Source organism: Mustela lutreola, chromosome 3, assembly GCF_030435805.1.
Source record: "Mustela lutreola isolate mMusLut2 chromosome 3, mMusLut2.pri, whole genome shotgun sequence".
Classification (NCBI taxonomy): Eukaryota; Metazoa; Chordata; class Mammalia; order Carnivora; family Mustelidae; genus Mustela; species Mustela lutreola.
In genome coordinates, this window is record NC_081292.1 from 61,826,678 (window position 1) to 61,843,283 (window position 16,606).

General features: G+C 40.2%; 2 protein-coding genes across 5 annotated transcripts in view; one reads left to right on the forward strand and one right to left on the reverse strand.

Annotated features, from left to right (window-relative positions):
* Positions 1-899: 899 nt before the first annotated feature.
* Positions 900-16,596, reverse strand: LOC131827835 (uncharacterized). The gene is made up of 3 exons (XM_059168846.1): positions 16,392-16,596; positions 8,502-9,043; positions 900-1,247 (listed from the first exon to the last, which is right to left on the reverse strand). Exons 1-3 carry the CDS (start codon positions 16,594-16,596, stop codon positions 1,203-1,205), a joined length of 792 nt encoding a protein of 263 aa, XP_059024829.1. The 3' UTR covers positions 900-1,202.
* EYA1 (EYA transcriptional coactivator and phosphatase 1) overlaps positions 8,934-16,606 on the forward strand; it is a 359,925-nt gene continuing 352,252 nt past the window's right edge. For all 4 annotated transcript variants that reach the window (XM_059166236.1, XM_059166239.1, XM_059166237.1 and 1 more), the window contains exon 1: positions 8,934-9,074. The gene's annotated coding sequence lies outside the window, so the exon portion shown is untranslated. The remainder of the gene's footprint in view (positions 9,075-16,606) is intronic.

Sequence of the window (16,606 nt, forward strand, 5' to 3'; positions counted from 1 at the left end):
AAGCAGCAAGGACGCGCTTCACTTAGAAGCATCTCTGGCTGTCTTTTCCCATGTACTTCTGAGAAGTGAAGCAAGGAAATGATGCCTGCTGCAGTTTCAGAAGCTTATATTGGACAAGTGTTCCTAAATGAAAAAATTTGGAACCTTAGGAAAATTAAAAAGCACATGGAAATCCACGACAAGCCATAACAACTGATTTTTATCTATCATTTTATATCCGTCTATTATCCATCTAAATATAAAAACCCCGTGATTTATTGTAGTTTACATAAACCACAGGTATTTGGCACTTGCTCTTGTGTTTTATTCTGATACATTCATGAATTGGCAATGGGCCTTCCAAACCGAGTAATTACATATTTTAATCTTGGAAAAATGAAATTCGGCTCAACTAATTCCATTTACATTTTATGTTTTGTTTTGTTTTGTTTTGTTTTTAATTGGGAGATGGTTCTCTAAAATCCCCTCACCACCCAGTTAGAGTCCTAAGGCTTTCGGCCTCTGGTTCCACTATTTCAGTGATATCTAGTAATAAAATCTTTGCGGTCCCTGAAGATAATCAATCTAGAATTTCTTTCTTTGGATGTTTACATCATGAAGAGTTTTCGTTACAATCTTGTTAACATGTTTTGTTTAACTCGAGACATGTTAGAAAAAAAACCCTGAACGTTCTTATGGAGAGAATATTTTTTTTTCTTAAATCGTGACTTAACTGAGGTGTCAGCTGTAGCACTCTGTTTTATCATCCCTTTCCGAAGAAAATTTGTGTTGGATTTTACTTGTCAAATGATGCATCGCACTGACAGTTTGTCTTTTGATTTTATTTACGATAATATAAACTTTTAGCAAATAGAAGATATATTATGAAGCAAAACAGCTTCCAGAAGTAAACCGTTTTTTTCGCGTATCCGCCTACCTGTTTGGCGACCCAAAACAGATCATAAAAGGATGTCTTTTCATCTTGTCTAATTCTTAAGGTTTTAAACATCTCTAAATACATGAAATATGAATGTCCCGTTTTAGGGAGCCTATGCATTATCGCATCTTGGATTTGAACAATAGAACTGTTCATAATCTATGGAGAAATAAATGTACATTTATTTAGAAACAGCCCGGGAAACGGCAGCCCTCTTTGAGGTTCTTGCGCAAAAATCCCCGCCAGCGAGCTGCTTGTACATTTATGTCCGTAGGCACGTCACTATTCAGGCCATTATCTTCCCTCTTCCACTTTTATTGGCAAAGTGCAGCTGTGAAGAACGAAAAACAACATATATTGGGAAATAATAAGGGAGATTCTCGATTTCTAAAGCCGTACCCTAAATTCTAGTTTCACTTCTATCTTCTCCACCTCCCCCACCCTCTTATCCCATTTGCAGGACCACGTGTGCGATTCTGCATCCCACAGTCTGTTCTCGAATTTCTTATATAGTTTTTTCCACCCTCTCAAGTAGTCAAAAAAAAAAAAAAAAAAAAAAAAAAAAAAAAAAAAAAAAAAAAGCCAAGGGGGGAAAAAGGCCTGAAATCAAATTGCAAAGCGACCAGGCAGAGCGACCGGACGCGCCTGCACACGGTACCAGCAACCCGGAGTCTCCGGGGCTTTTCCGAGAGCATCAAACTGTGCTGGCGTCCTAGGCTTGAGGAAAAAGACAAGGCTTAGGAAGAGAAGCTAGAATTCCATAGACGAAGGCGAAATCGACAAAGAAAAACCTCCTGCCCGAGGTGAATTCTGCTTAACTATGTGAATCCATCTCACGTCATTTCACCGTCTCTGGTCAGGCGATTCCTCCGACGTCGACCCAGCCCCCAGTGCGCGGGACCCCAGACTGTCTCTCTCGGTCGGTCTGTCTGTCTGTCTCTCTCTCTCCTCAAACTTCCTAGCTCAATTTCCACATCAAATGAGTCATCCACGTTTGACCCTTGCAGCCGCATTCCCAACATTTTCTTGAACGGTAAACACCTCTTTCCGAGGCAAATCGTTTTTTGATCAGCATTTGTAGCTCACGTTTAATTTTCTACATTCTTTCACACGCCCGGCGTCCAGTCTCACTCGCAATCCAATTCCACCGGCACTGAGGGCAGGTAAATGCACGGTGTGCTTAGCCTCCATGGATGTCATTGTAACTGATTGTGCCTAAGAATTCCCCGCGTGGCTGGAACGACACCCAAACGGATTGAATGAATGACTTGAGACTGCTAACAAAATTTTACATAACTTCAAAGATTAGAAATTACTACAAGTGGTCGCAATGCAGTCATCCCAGGGATCATGTTATACACATACACAGAAGAATAACCCCTTTTTCACTCCAAGAAACATTTTGCCCCAGCTAACCCAGCAGTTTCCTTGGCTGATTGGGCCATGATTTGAGTTTTCCTTTTGAATATATAAATAAATTCTATGATGTGAAAGGAAATATGTTTCATGTTAGATTTAGGCAAATTATTGAGCTAGGCATTTATTTCAGGATCTACAAGCAAATTAAAAAATAAAATCCAGGGACAAGGATTTCTAGAGTAAAATGGCCATTAGCTGGCAATAGGCTGGTGCACTCTGAAAAGTGAATAATAAACTTTATCTGTTGGGATTCCCCCCTTTCATACTCACCATAAGTATCCTGGTTTGGGGCTATGATTTAGGTCATTTATAGATTTAATGTCATGTAAAGGTAATGGCTTAAATAATGCATAAAGCAGTTTTAAGTTTTATTTTTTCAAGAATTGCTTAAGCTATCAAACATTTGTTTGATAAAATGGAATACTCTAACAAAACAAGGCAAGCAAACAAAATGTCTGGTGTTAGGAAAGAACCCACATGGAGGCAAAGAACAAAACAAAACAAAGAGAATAACAGACAAAAACAGAAACAGAAGACGTCAACCCCAATCAGCAATTCAGCTCTCTGAATATCTGACTAATATTCAAGGACACATTAGGTTTTCATTACCAAGAACAGCTCTTCAGTGCCTCTTGTTACATGTTAAGAAATAAAGACAATTACAATGTTGGAAACATAATTTTCCTCACCATAAATATTTTATGCTTATCAAACAAACAGTGGATTGTTTGCTTTGTCCTTCCCACTACTCCTTTGGCACTAATTTTGGCATTTAGATGGTACTTGGTTTGGCAGGCAAGGCAAGGCAGTTTGAAAATTATCTTTATAGCTACCTCTAGTACCATTCTTCATGCTTATTGTTGGCCAATTGAGAGCTGATTGTTTCATCTAAATGGCCTCAGTCCACAGTCTATGCACTTATAGGGTAAACCCTTCATGTTACATCTTTTCAGTGAATCCATGCTTTCTTATCCTGGGCTTTCTACCCGCTTAGTTTTGTTTTTGCCTAATGACAGAATCACAAAATGGAACCAATTTTAAGAAAACGTTAATAGTAATTCACAATTATAAACCAAAAGTCAACAAAAGTACTATCAGCTATCTGCCAAAAACATGGTCAGGAAATAGCAAATGAGATTTAACCTAGATAAGCACAAGTCATATGTCTGGGGAAATATAATCTGAAAGTCATAAACTTGAGGTCCAACTTCATACTCTTCATGAGTCAAACTCCCAGAAATTTCCGTTCTGCTGGCCATTAGAGTTTACTTATAGAGCATGCAGTTCTGTTCTAAACTATGTTGGAATAGCAATTATGTTTGATTTTTTTAAAATACACCTGCAATTGTATTGGGGGAAAAGGCGCTGCTTTAAAAAGTGCCTAGTTGTGAGAAAGAAGAATAAATCTGATGCTTGTTTGTCATATGATATTACAGAAATGTAAAAAGAACAATCAAGCCATTGCCTTTGGAGTAGGGGCAAGAACAAGTGACTGCCACATCCAGGAGTCATATTCACCCAGAGCACTTATTAGATATCATCTCTTTATAAAAGTAAAGGCAGCTCACAAATGGATATATGTTAATAAGTAGAATGATCTGGATTAAAGCATACTGGAAGCTCAGGAGAGCTCCAACTCTTACAGTAGATGAGAATGAAAAGTATACATGTGCCAAGGGAGAAAAATGATAAAAAGAACAGAAAAATCAGACATGTTAGATTAAGTATGCAGAAAGACTGAATCTCAATAACTTTGGAAGATTCACCTAAAAGGAAAAAAGCAACAAAACAGGTATTTTTTTTAAAAATAATCAAATGTACAATGAAGTTTAACAGAGTACTTATTTATGAGACCTAAGACATGGGTAAAACATCACTTGAAAATTAACCTTAAGTCTTTGCTTTAGTAGAAAGCTGGGCAAGAACCTTGTATTGTATCCCACACTTGGCTTCCCAAGCAATAAGTGCATAAAGCATCCTCTCATTAGATACTTCCAAAATGCCTGGTATGATTAAAGAATTTGATGATGTTCTTTGGAAGTCTTGATAGGGGGAAATGTATTTGCTAATGTTAGTCAACAATAAATGGATTAGAAAACCAGTCCTAATGTAACGAGAAATTGGGTGTAAAAGTCAAAATTTATGGCTGACATAATAAGTTCCTGTCTAGTGAGTAAATTTCTCCAGGGTTTACCTCATACTGTGTTTTTAGAGGAGCAATAGGCATAGACATTAACTTTCAGACCACAGGATATTACAGTAGACTAAAACTCACACGTACTTTTTATAATACACAGGGCCTAGAGCATAGAGATCAGTCTTGTGCATCATTTTTCTTGGCACTATTATTCTAGTGCTTTCCATTCATGCTCTCTGGCCAGACACCTTCTATCCTGAAGGAGTTAACATGATGCTAACAGTACTAAGTGATTTAGCTAAATGAAAAAACACCAGTACTGGGGGAAAAAGTGACTGATCTAGTGAAAGTTTCTTTAAATGATTCCTGCACATAAGAAAATTTCTAACTCATACCTAAAGAGTTGACTTGACTTTTGGCTATTCCCACGTGGTCTGGTCTTCTCCCACTGATGCCCCGAAGTAAATCTCCATCTAAGCCAGGGGCCTGGATCTTCATCTTCTTTTAAGGAAAATTCCCATTAGGTGCATTTGACGATTTTTTTTTTTTTAGAGATTTTATTTATTTATTTGACAGACAGAGTTCACAACTAGGCAGAGAGGCAGGCAGAGAGAGAAAAAGGAGGAAGCAGGCTCCCCGCAGAGCAGAGAGCCTGATGTGGGGCTCGATCCAGGACCCTGGGATCATGACTTGAGCTGAAGGCAGAGGCTTTAACCCACTGAGCCACCCAGGCGCTCCTTGACAGATTTTTCTATATGAAATTACATTGCCAAACCAAATAATAAAAGGAATTTTAAAGTGGGTGTGTGTGTGAGAGAGAGAAGCATAAAATTTCTTTTGATCAGGAGTGTTCATAACACACCTAACCTGTCATTGTAGACAGAATACAAATGCTCAATGAACTACAAAACTTGTTGATTTTTGCCATCTGCCTTTTTAAAAAAAGATTTTATTTGACACAGAGAGAGATCACAAGTAGGCAGAGAAGCAGGGAAAAGCAGGCTCCCTGCTGAGCAGTGAGCCCAATGTGGGGCTCGATCTCAGGACCCTGAGACCATGACCTGAGCCAAAGACAAAGGCTTAACCCACTGAGCCACCCAGGTACCCCTGCCCTCTGCCTTCTGTGGATCTGTATTTGAGAGGTTGAATAGGACCTGGGTTTAAATATACATTTCTGTCACATGTGTTCTGTGTTTATACCATAAAGCTAGAGTATAACTCTACACTTAACCAATTTTTGTTCCCTCATGTGCAAAAAACCCTATCATTTCTTTATTGTACATAAGGTAGGTTAGGATAGCAGTGAAGATTAGTATTTTATGACAAGTAAGCAGCTGAATGTTCTCAGTCCAATATAAACCAACAGATACATAATTGATTCCTTATGGTATTTACTAGTTACATGGAAATTCAACAGATACGTATATTTATAAATATACCAACAGACGAATAGAAACATGTATGTTCTCAAGTGGATAATTATGACTATATGTCTTATTGGGTTTTGGCTTGGTGTGAAAAAGGACATTTAAATTTTTACTGAAAAGTTTATTCAGGCTTACAGTTGTATCAAATGAAAAAATAAGTAGTTTCATGTTAAAATTAAACCTATCTTAGGTGGTATAATGCATTTGCCGATTGTGACCCTATGCCGGAACAGGACTATAAATCCACACTGTGCCTGTGATTGATTTGGGATTTGGTTTTCTGATCTGGCAGAGAGATGTGTAAAAACCTCAAGTAGTCAACAGCTCCCTATTGGCTGTGCATCTGAGGGACTCAAGAGCATTGTTTATTCCAGCAAGTGTCTGGAATACATTATACTCAATAAATTGGCTCCTGTTTCTCCCGTTTTGGAGAATATGAAGAATTTGTATACTGCACAAAAATAAGTGTACTTTGGCCAAATAACAATTTTCCTTAATAAAAAATTCTGAATATGACTTTATCTTCTAAATCTAGTACTACCAATATTTTAAACACATGGCACTTCCTAAAGAGCAATAATGAAATAATTCTCCACACCTTCAAATTCAGAAACTGGTTCAAAGTTTAGATCTGTTTTCATCCAAAGACCATATGAATCTAGGTTTTGAGAAGTTAAACAAAATAATATGATCGGATATTTGAGCTGGCAGCTGCCATATATATATATACACACACACACATATATATATATACACACACACATATATATGTGTATATATATATATATTTTAAGGAAATTTTAGGATAGGGGTCAAAGGACTGTATTAATACATAAAATTTTTAGATTATGTATTACTTCTAAGTTATAGAGACTGACTTTTTAAATATGATTTTCAAATAAATACCATACCTGTAGTCTTTGACAAAAGAAACTTTCATTGCTTTTGGTGAGTTCATAGCAGACACTTGTATTTGGAAGTTTGTGGTTATTGTTGCTTTAAAAGACTCTGGATTTGCTTTTTTATATTATAAAAAAAAAATTTATGTCATAATGGTAGAAAGGATAAGCAATGGATTCCAAAAGGCAAAGCCATCCTCATCAATTTGCCGATTTGGTTAATATTTTTATTAAGACAAGATATTGGGGGCTATTTGGTTAACAAACTATCAGCGCACTAACTTCTACAAGAAGTCTTCTTACCTGATATATATGGTCTATTTTGGAAAGTTTCAGGGTCTGCATCCACATAAACACCCAGCAGTTTAGGGCCAAAAATCAGTCGGTGCATGTTTCTACTTATCTCCTGTGTGTTGGTCTTATCTCGGAATCTATAACCTATGGTTTTTGAAGGTGAAGGATTCTGACTCCATGGTGTTTAGTACAAGTCAACAGACACTTGACTGATAGAAACAACAGGAAAGCATGTGACTCTAGATGAGTTTGAAGAGTATGCACAATTATATTTATATTCATGCCACGCTTTATACTTTCCGAGGGCCTTTTGCCTACATGATCTCATTTGATGTGAATAATTGAGCGAGGAAGAGGAAGGCATTTTATTTGAGAGGGAGAGAACTGCAAACATTTTAAAGCTCACTGAGAAGCCTGAGTCCTTATAAGAGCAAATCATCAAAGTATTTGCATATCTTTCACTGCTTGTGATTGGATTCCCCTAATCAAGTAAGCGGAAGTTCCCAAAGAAGGAGTATCTCGGGTTACAGGTCTGTGATGGATGCTTCATCCAAAGCCGAAATACTTCACAGGTTGAATCCAGGTTGGCTCCAGCTCTCATTAACTCACAGATAGAGGGATTTTGAGGTTACAGAAACTTCACCCTACTCTACCAAAGGGTTCCGTGATGCAACCAAAGGCTAAAGAAGAAAGAAAGAAAGAAAGAAAGAAAGAAAGAAAGAAAGAAAGAAAGAAAGAAAGAAAGAATTAGTAGAAAGGGCCAGACAGGTCATTTAGTCCTGTCTGAACGATTTGTGGGTAATCCACATACTACTCTTTGTCTCAGTTTCTTTAAGTTAAGAGTACATACCTTTAAGACCACTTATAAAATTATTTGAATCCCAGATGTCTTAGTAAGTTGCAGTCTGACTGCTTATCCCTTTAAATCCTCCCCACCCCAGCAGGGGAAAGAAAAAAAAAAAGAAAAAAAAAAAAAAAACGAACAAAAAACCCATGTCACTCCGCCTGTCTTCCCTTAAGGTCCACCTCGAGCACACCTAACTCCCCCTTGTTGACAGACCAACCCCCACCACCTTCTCCCTCAGTTTAAACACTGCAAGGGCTGAGGAGTCCTAGACACCCCGCGGGGCGTGGGCAGCAGGCCCAGGCTCCGGCTCGGGTGCGGAGGGGAGTCGGGAGAGGGGGCTGGGGGCCGAGAAGGGGGTACTGGGAAGACCGGGGGTGCTGGGAAGAGGGTTGCCCTCGCCAGCGCCGGCCCTGCTGTCGTTGCGCACTCGGAGCCGCGCAAAGGGCGCCCCTCAAACCTCAAACGCACAGGCGCATTTAAGAAGGAAAGAAAGAAAAAAGCCACCGCTGGCTCGAATTTCTGGAAGCCAGAGCAGTTTTTGCCCTAAACACAGAGACAGTACCCCTCTTAGCGCTGCCCTGGCCTCTCCGTTTCCCATTTTCGGTTTGGTTTTTGGAAGAACCGGTTCCTCAGCCCCTCGTCGCCGCAGTTGTGACACGAGTAAGTCCAGCCGCCGGGGACCCTGTCGCCGGTCACCCTCCCCTCGCGCGCTCTCTTCCACCTTCGGCCCCGGCGGCGGCGCTCCGGCCCCTGCCCGGGCTGCCCGGCCGCTGTGGCCTCCAGGCGGATCGCAGTGACGAAGAGACTTTGTTGTGTAACTAAAGCTGACCCTTTGGCTCCCAGGCAGCGGCCAAGAGCCCGGGGCCACTGCTGCCCGCGGCCCCAGCCGGGGCGGGAAGGCGGCGATCGGTGCCCGGGAAGAGGCAGAGGGGGCGCAGACACCAAAGGGGCCCCGATCCCCGGGCGAGCGCGCGCGTCCCCTGCACCCCAGCCCGCCCGCCGCCTCCAAGGTGCGGACACCGCCGCCAGTCACGCGAGGACTCCTGGAAGGGCGCGGCGGCGCGCGCAATAATGGGGACGCGCGTCGCCCCTTTGCCTGGCAGCCTTAGGGCGCCCGCTGCACGTGGAGGGATGTGTCTCGGACGGTTTGTTTTGCTTCCGGGAGGTGGTGACTGATTGGGACGTCGGGGGACGGGGGAGGGGGGAGAGCGGTCATCTTGGCCCTATTTGATGTGATTGCTGTCTTGGATGTGTGCTTGCGCTCGAAGCCCCAGTAATGGGAAACATTTGGGGGAGCAGTCGGGGCAAGTAGATATTTATATTTGGCGCTTTCTAGCCCCCGGAGTTCCTTAATTTGGCCGAAAGTGAGTTGGCTGGTCCAAATCAAGGAGGCCAGTTAAAAGTAGTAGCAGATGACTTGGAGAGGCCAACGATGGTGACACATTATTATTTCTAGGAATAAGTAAAAAAGCAAGGACAAATAAACAGGATTTCTGCTTTACCTCTGGTGAGGTTAGGGGGAGGTAGGAATAATGCATACAGTATAAATAATTTTTATCGTTTTGACAAGACCCACCCAGCATTTTTGTTCTGGTGGCCACGCTGGTGAATGCGAGCTCCGTAAATAATCTCATTAAACTCAAAACCTCTTGAAAAAAAGAAGGGGGGTGGGTGTGTGGGAGGAGGATTCAAACCTGTAAAGAAGTGTGAATTAATTATATGTTCAAAAAAAAATGAGTAGCAAGTATCTACTGAGCAAACAAGATGCCAGCTATGAGCGAGAAGTGGAGGAATAATGTAGAAGCAGGATGTCCAAGTAGAACAAGAAAGGCATTCTTCCATCCTGCGCAGAGACCCCCAGTGTCCTGTGTCTCAAGCTCTGAACTGTTCATTCAGCCGTTGCAGGGAAAGGGGCCATGTACCAAGCATCTTGTTACATGGATAAAAATGGTTTCTGCCCTGAAGCAGCAGCATGGTGGACAATTGTGACCTAATGTGACTAGTACTCTGCTGGGGGAAATCATAGGTGTACCAGGCTTCCTGGAGGAAAGGACTAGATGAGCCCTGAAAGCTATGTAGGAGACTGGGTGAAAGGTACATCCTTCAGGCAGAGGTCTGTTGCCATCAGAAGCATCTAAAAGTAGCCAGGAGCAGCTGCAGGTGAGCAGGAGGGACCTGGGATGCAGGAGAGATGCACAGAAATGGTAGCTGGGGCCAGACTGGGAAAGACTTGGATGTTAGACCCATCAGACTAAATCAGACTTGTTCCCCGCTTTGGGCGAGAGCACAGTCTAACAAGTTTCACAATTTGGAACATGTAAATACCTTGGAGAGCAGGCAGAGGACTGATTAAGATAATTAAGATAAATTACAAAATAGGAACTATGAAAAAAATCTGTTAGTGGATTTATTTCCCCTATAAAAAGTGGAAGAGTTCACAAAAGGTAATCAAAGGGAGGTAAAGAGAGGGAGCTCTACAATAACAATACAGTTTTACTAATTGTTATTTTAGTAACCTGAAAGACAGCTTCTAAAAGTGTCTAATTAAGCAGTTGACTTACATAATAATTTTTGGATATAAAAACTAGAGACAATTAAGCATATTGGATTATGACCTTTCATAATTGTATGACCTTTCACCCTTTACAAAAGGCTTATCATCTGCTCAACATAAATTTACTGAACATGTATTATGTGTAAAATACAATAATCTCTCTGTCCTATTGGGTGATATTAATATCATTGTATAGATGAACAAACAGGCTCAGAAAGGTAAATTTTTCCAGGATCACAGGGTTGATAAATGTCAGAGTTACCAACTGCAACCCTACCAGTACACTTTCTCACCCTTTGATTCATCAGGACTAGCTCTGTTTTTGGCTTTCTCCTCCTTATCATTTCTATTAGTGACTTTATTTTTTTAATATTTTATTTATTTATTAGAGAGAGAGAGAGAGATAACAAGAAAGAGAGAGAGAGAGAAAGAGAGAGAAAGCAGGGGCAGAGAGAGAGAGAGAGAGAAAAGCAGACTCTCCCCTGACCAGGGAGCCCCATGTGGGACTCAACCCCAGTACCCTAGAATCATGAGCTGAATGCAGACACTTAATTGACTGAGCCACCCAGGCGCCCATTATCAGTGACTTTAAAGTAGAAAGCTAAAGTAGTGGTTTTTAGGTTGGCATATTACACAAAGCTGGAATGGTTACATTAGTCATTCCTTGCAGAATCCTGAGTCAAAGAGAATCTGAGTGAGTTTGATTGACAGGCGAAACTAACCAATGAGAATTTCACAAGGATGAGTCAGTTCCTCAAATATAGAAGGATTGGGACTTGAAAATAGGTCATTTGCAGAATAGTTTGAGTGTCCCGAACTCAGTCAGTGCCAGTGGTTTTGGGATCCAGGGCCCACTGGCTGACAGACATGTCCTGTGGAGGGAAATCAGAAAATTAACCCATTTTGAAAGGACCTTTTGGGCCCAGAAAGGAGAGCCCTAAGGGGGCTATTATTCATCTTAAATATTTCAAAAACGACTTTACATATGTAGGATGTATAGGAATTATATAAAGAATAATACAGGAAGGTATTGAAGTATATTTGTATCACTGCAGAAGAAAAACTGATGTTAGAGAAAGAGCTTTGATGGGTCTGTTTCAGCTCAGTCTAAGAGAAAATGTCCTCGAAGTTAAACCTCCAGCTGTGGACCAAATGACTTGCCAAGCTGGTGAATCTCTGTCCCCAGAAGTGTTCCTGTAGAAGCAGCCTGACTATCTGGAAAGGACGTTTTTGGTGATTCCCGCTCTAGATGGGAACTTGGATTCCACACCTTCCTTCTGTGGTCCCATCACAGCATCTCATACCGCCTGTATCCCAGTACGCATATCACTTGTTAATTGTTTGCTGGTGGAATTGAGGGGAGGCAGATTCCTGAAATGTCTCTAATGTTGAACTAATGGAAGTTATCCTTTGATTTTAAGGAAAGAGTGAAATTCACGAAACCCTGAATCAGTGCCTCTTTTCTGACAGCTTAGGGCTTTCTCCATTACTGTCTTTGTTTTCGGTGTTTTGGCCTCTGAGATTGCAGTCCTGACTCTGGTCAAGAAGCAAGTAAAAGTTAAGAGTCAGCATCCAGGAAATGAGGAAATTGCTTTGCTAAGCTTTAGCTGTGACTGTCAAGGGTAAAGGAGGTAGTGTTGGAGCAGAGCAGGGAGGTGTTTTTTCTCTAGTTTCTCCTAAACTGGCATATGTAATATGCATTAATTCCAAGGTCTAATGATGAACTTGGATCCCCTGTACTAAATATGTTACCTAATGGTCTGGATAGTGAAGTCTGTGCCTGTATCCATGGCTAAAATTGCCTTTGAATTTTAGCAGAAATGGCAGAAGAGTCTGGGAAATAAATCTTTCCATGTATTTTTTAGAAATAAACCTGCTTTTTAATTTTGACAGCTGAACTTTTTTGTAAGCTAAGCACAGACCAAGTGCTTAATGAATCTGACCCAGGGTATTACTGAAAAGCTGACCATCATTCCACATTTTAATTTGTCTTCAAAAATTAAAACCTTCAGGATCACATCAATTATTGACATGCTAATTAAACTTTAATATTAAAGAACATTGTATACTTTTTATAATCCTCACCCCTTAAACCATCTCCTTAAAGGAGATGTCTTAAAGCCCCTTTTTGCTTTGATGCCTAAAAATGAACATTATTAATTGTACTCTGGTAGGAGTGAATGTCAGCTGCATTAGAGAGGAGCGTTGGTGGATAAATGGCTAGACAAAGATCAGCACTAACATCGTCAGATTTGATTTGGAGGGGCAAGGACAATTATATTAGCAAAATGTTACTTTCTTGATGGTACTGGGAAAAAAAAAGATGTTAACAACTAATAAGAAATGTGAATTGTGGCACTTAAAAAAATCAACTTTGTTATTTTATAGTTCAGTGAGTTTTGATCATTATGTTCACCTATGTCACCACCACAATCAAGATCCAGCACTTCTAGTACCCCAGAAAGTTCCTTTGTACCCCTCTACTGTTCATCAACCACTCTCCACCCCCATCCTGGGCTCTGGTTCTAGGCAACCACTGTCTGCTTTCCATCCCTATTGGTGAGTTTTTATGGTGTATTTTTAACATCTTAGGAGGTATCCAATGGTAGATCTTTCTACATGAAAGTAAAGGAGTTGATGTTTCATATCTCCTCTTTGTCTTTTGAATAAAGTGAGAAAACTCATCACTTAGTTATAGCCATTTACTTAGACACCGAATAACATAGTCACTGAATGGTACCAGTGCAGTTTGCTACTAGTTATTCTAGACCTTGTTATTTTAAAACTGAACCTACAGTCTCTGTAGGCTGATAAACTATTTCTATGATACATTGTATCATAACCTACACCTGTAGAGGACTGATAGTACCTACAACCAGCAGATGCAGCAGAATTAATATACTGGCCTGGTGAAATTTTAGATACTTTTCTCATTTGCGTATTATATTTTAGGTTACTTTCCCTTGGATGCCTGCATTTGTTCATTATGTATGAGATTTATAGGCCCGTGATTCTCAAGCAACATGCTACCACACAAACCACTGTTCCTCAAATCCCTCATGCATGTTCCACCAATAATAATTAATGGGCAACATTTATTATTTCTACGCTTGCGTATAAGGTATTTTATTACCATGGCTATCAGACTCAACCAACTGAGTCCTGTGGCATGGTGATTTACCTTGCTGAAAGACAGGAGAAAGTGATTAGGATGGTAATGAAAGGGCCGATGTTTATTGGAAAGAGGTTTGACTTTTCATCTTCAGTCCATGAGAGCAAGATTGAGTGAAAGAAAGAGCAAGTGAGCCATGTGTGATAACCATGCATCCTATCGGCATGGTGATGGTGCACATCAACGATTTAAGGCTCTCAAATGTCCAGTCATGGTCTTTAGTATTCAAAAGTTCTTCCATGAACAAAAAAATTTAGTAACCTTTGATATAGGGAGATTCATGAATGCTGTCAAGATCACAGGTTCTGTGGTGGTCATTTCATTGGAATATTCTTAAGATAGGACTCTCATGTTTCATCCTTCTGCTAGGGTCAATGTTGTATGGAAGAGAGATCTGAATAAGTGAATTTGACCTCACTTACTAGTTTCGACTCTCTTACCTTTTGATCCTCTAATTGCAGTTTGGAATTCATCCTCAAGACATTTAAAAGAGGGAAAAGAGTTTGATGAATGCAGATCTTGAACTGTTATATGCTATAGTGCAAGAGTGAAAAAAAAACCAAATGTCCCACTTTATGGGAATATATCTCTGATGAAATATGAATTATATGGAAATTAAAAATGATAAGTACAGACCATAAAATGTTTATGGAACAATGTTAAGAGAAACCAGAAAAAAAAATGAAACATGGTGACTCACTATGATTATCATTTCATAAAAGTAAGTTAGATTAATGGGATTACAGGGGCCTTCCTTTAGAGTTTTCTTAATATTGTTCATGTATTAAGTGATGCATTAAAATACTTCGTAGGTCTACTGCTCTTGAAAATATAGTTTGAATTGAACTTTAGTTACTGAATAAACACATACTGTTAATTTTCCTGATTTGCTTCAACCCATTCAATTGCCTCCTTGCCTTCCATTCTTCATCTGAAGTTAGTAGGAAGTTGCATATGGTGCAGGCAGAAATCTGGTCATATGCATATAGAAGGGCTATGATGAATAGATAGGCTTCATACATAAAACTTTAAAACAGTTGTACCAGTAATTAAGTGGAACAGCTATAAAAGCAAATTGTTGTAGACACTTATTTCTATAGAAACTTTATCTCCAGCTGTAGAAGACTTCCACCAATGTAGAGCTGAACTTGGTTTTGCATTAGTGGTTTCAGCAGTTGGGATGTGCTCCTGAACAGTCTCAGAACTCATTGAGTATCTGGTTTCTGAATCTCATTCACCTGAGAATGCCCAATCTCTGTTTTTCTTGCTATAACCAAATATCTTAGGAAGGTGAGCACAGCACAGAATAAGAAACAGTGACGCACGGCATCTTGTGGCTTTGGGAGCCATGGAATGGTGAGTCGTGTGGGTCCCTGGAGGACACTCATCCAGTGGTTCATTTCATTGCAGGCTTCTGTTTGTAAATTTTCTTAAAGACCCCTTGATTTGATATATTTATTCAATCTGTCGTCGTAGTCTTCTGGTGACATACTTCAGAATAGCCCTTTTCTTTTCTATAAAGCATGTTCAACCACCAGTTTCCTTCTGCTTCTCAGGAATGTTAGAAAACTCAACACTTGGTGAGAAAGCAAAGATTAAAGTGATGGTGTGTTATAACGAAAATACTCTTTCATGAAAGGAGTCACAAGTTATTAACAGTATCTGATGCATCTCTGGTTCATTAGAGGTGATTTATGTGTCATCTAAAACATAACCCATTTTTCAAAACCAGCAGAAAAAATTAAAATATAGATGATGTATAAAATTTTTTAAAAATATTATTTTCTTCCAAATCATATTAGTCTCTACCTTATTTTTCTTCAATCTAGAAGGTCTGTCTGGTGATCTTGCCTGACTAGACCCTTTCTCCGTTATACACTTAATGCCAACTGAATGTCTCCCTATATTTTGTTTTGACAATGGCCAGGAAGTTTGTGATGATCCAGAACTAAGGTAAAAGCAGGATGAAGTTTATGGGCAAGATGAGACGCTATTGCTTATTTTATAAACCACCTGGTTTTGCTGATGGATAGAAATGAATGGGAAGAACCTATGTGGAATGAATATGGATTTTACTGAACCCAGGAAATTTTAGGTTCAGAGTTATTGAGTATTTTTCTTTTCAGCAGCAAGTGCTGTTCATAGACATGGGGAGACAAACTGGCATCCCAAGGAAAGTTTAAACTAGAGCAGGAATGTGCAGAATAGATTTTTTGCCTCACCTGCAAAAAATTGTTGTTGTATTTAGAACTGCTCAGTATTTTAGAGAGTAATAGACTTGTCAGTTGCCATAGGGCCTAAAATGTCACCTCCAGGTATCACTGGACTCTACAGATGTAATTATAGTCCATCACTAGGGGCCAAATTTTGTTATACATCTGGGCCCCCAAAGGAAATTCATATGATTACGGTATTTGTCATTTTGAGTCTCAATTTGATGCTTTCTACAGAGTCTATTTTATCAGTGTATATGTCTGATGTTTATTTGCTATTGTTTATTTGCTAGTACCTATACAGCAATTTTAGTCTCTTCCTACCCCACTCCCCCAAGAGTGGCAAATAGAAAGGGAGTTCCTAAGGCTTCCATTACTCCCATGTCCAAGGACCCCACCTATCAAAGTTAGCTTTTCAGTGTGTTTCATTGACAGTCCAGGTTGGACTAAAGGAGGCATAGTCCCTTCAGTTGTTGAAAAGACCAGACAGGGCCAGTGCTCCTTGTCTCCTACTTGCCCAGCATGGCTCCCACTCTCCCTCTCGCTGAGCAGAACCACTGGCATGACTCCGTTCAACACTGCCTGCATAGGCTAGCATCTGGCCTGGGCCTGTGAGGGCCCCTAGCCTGTCTCCTGTCTCCTGTGAGCTGCAATGACCTTGCAAGGGGATGATTACCACCGTCTGCCCTGGGAGAGCATTTTTCTCAGGTGACCTCATGCAGCTAGTG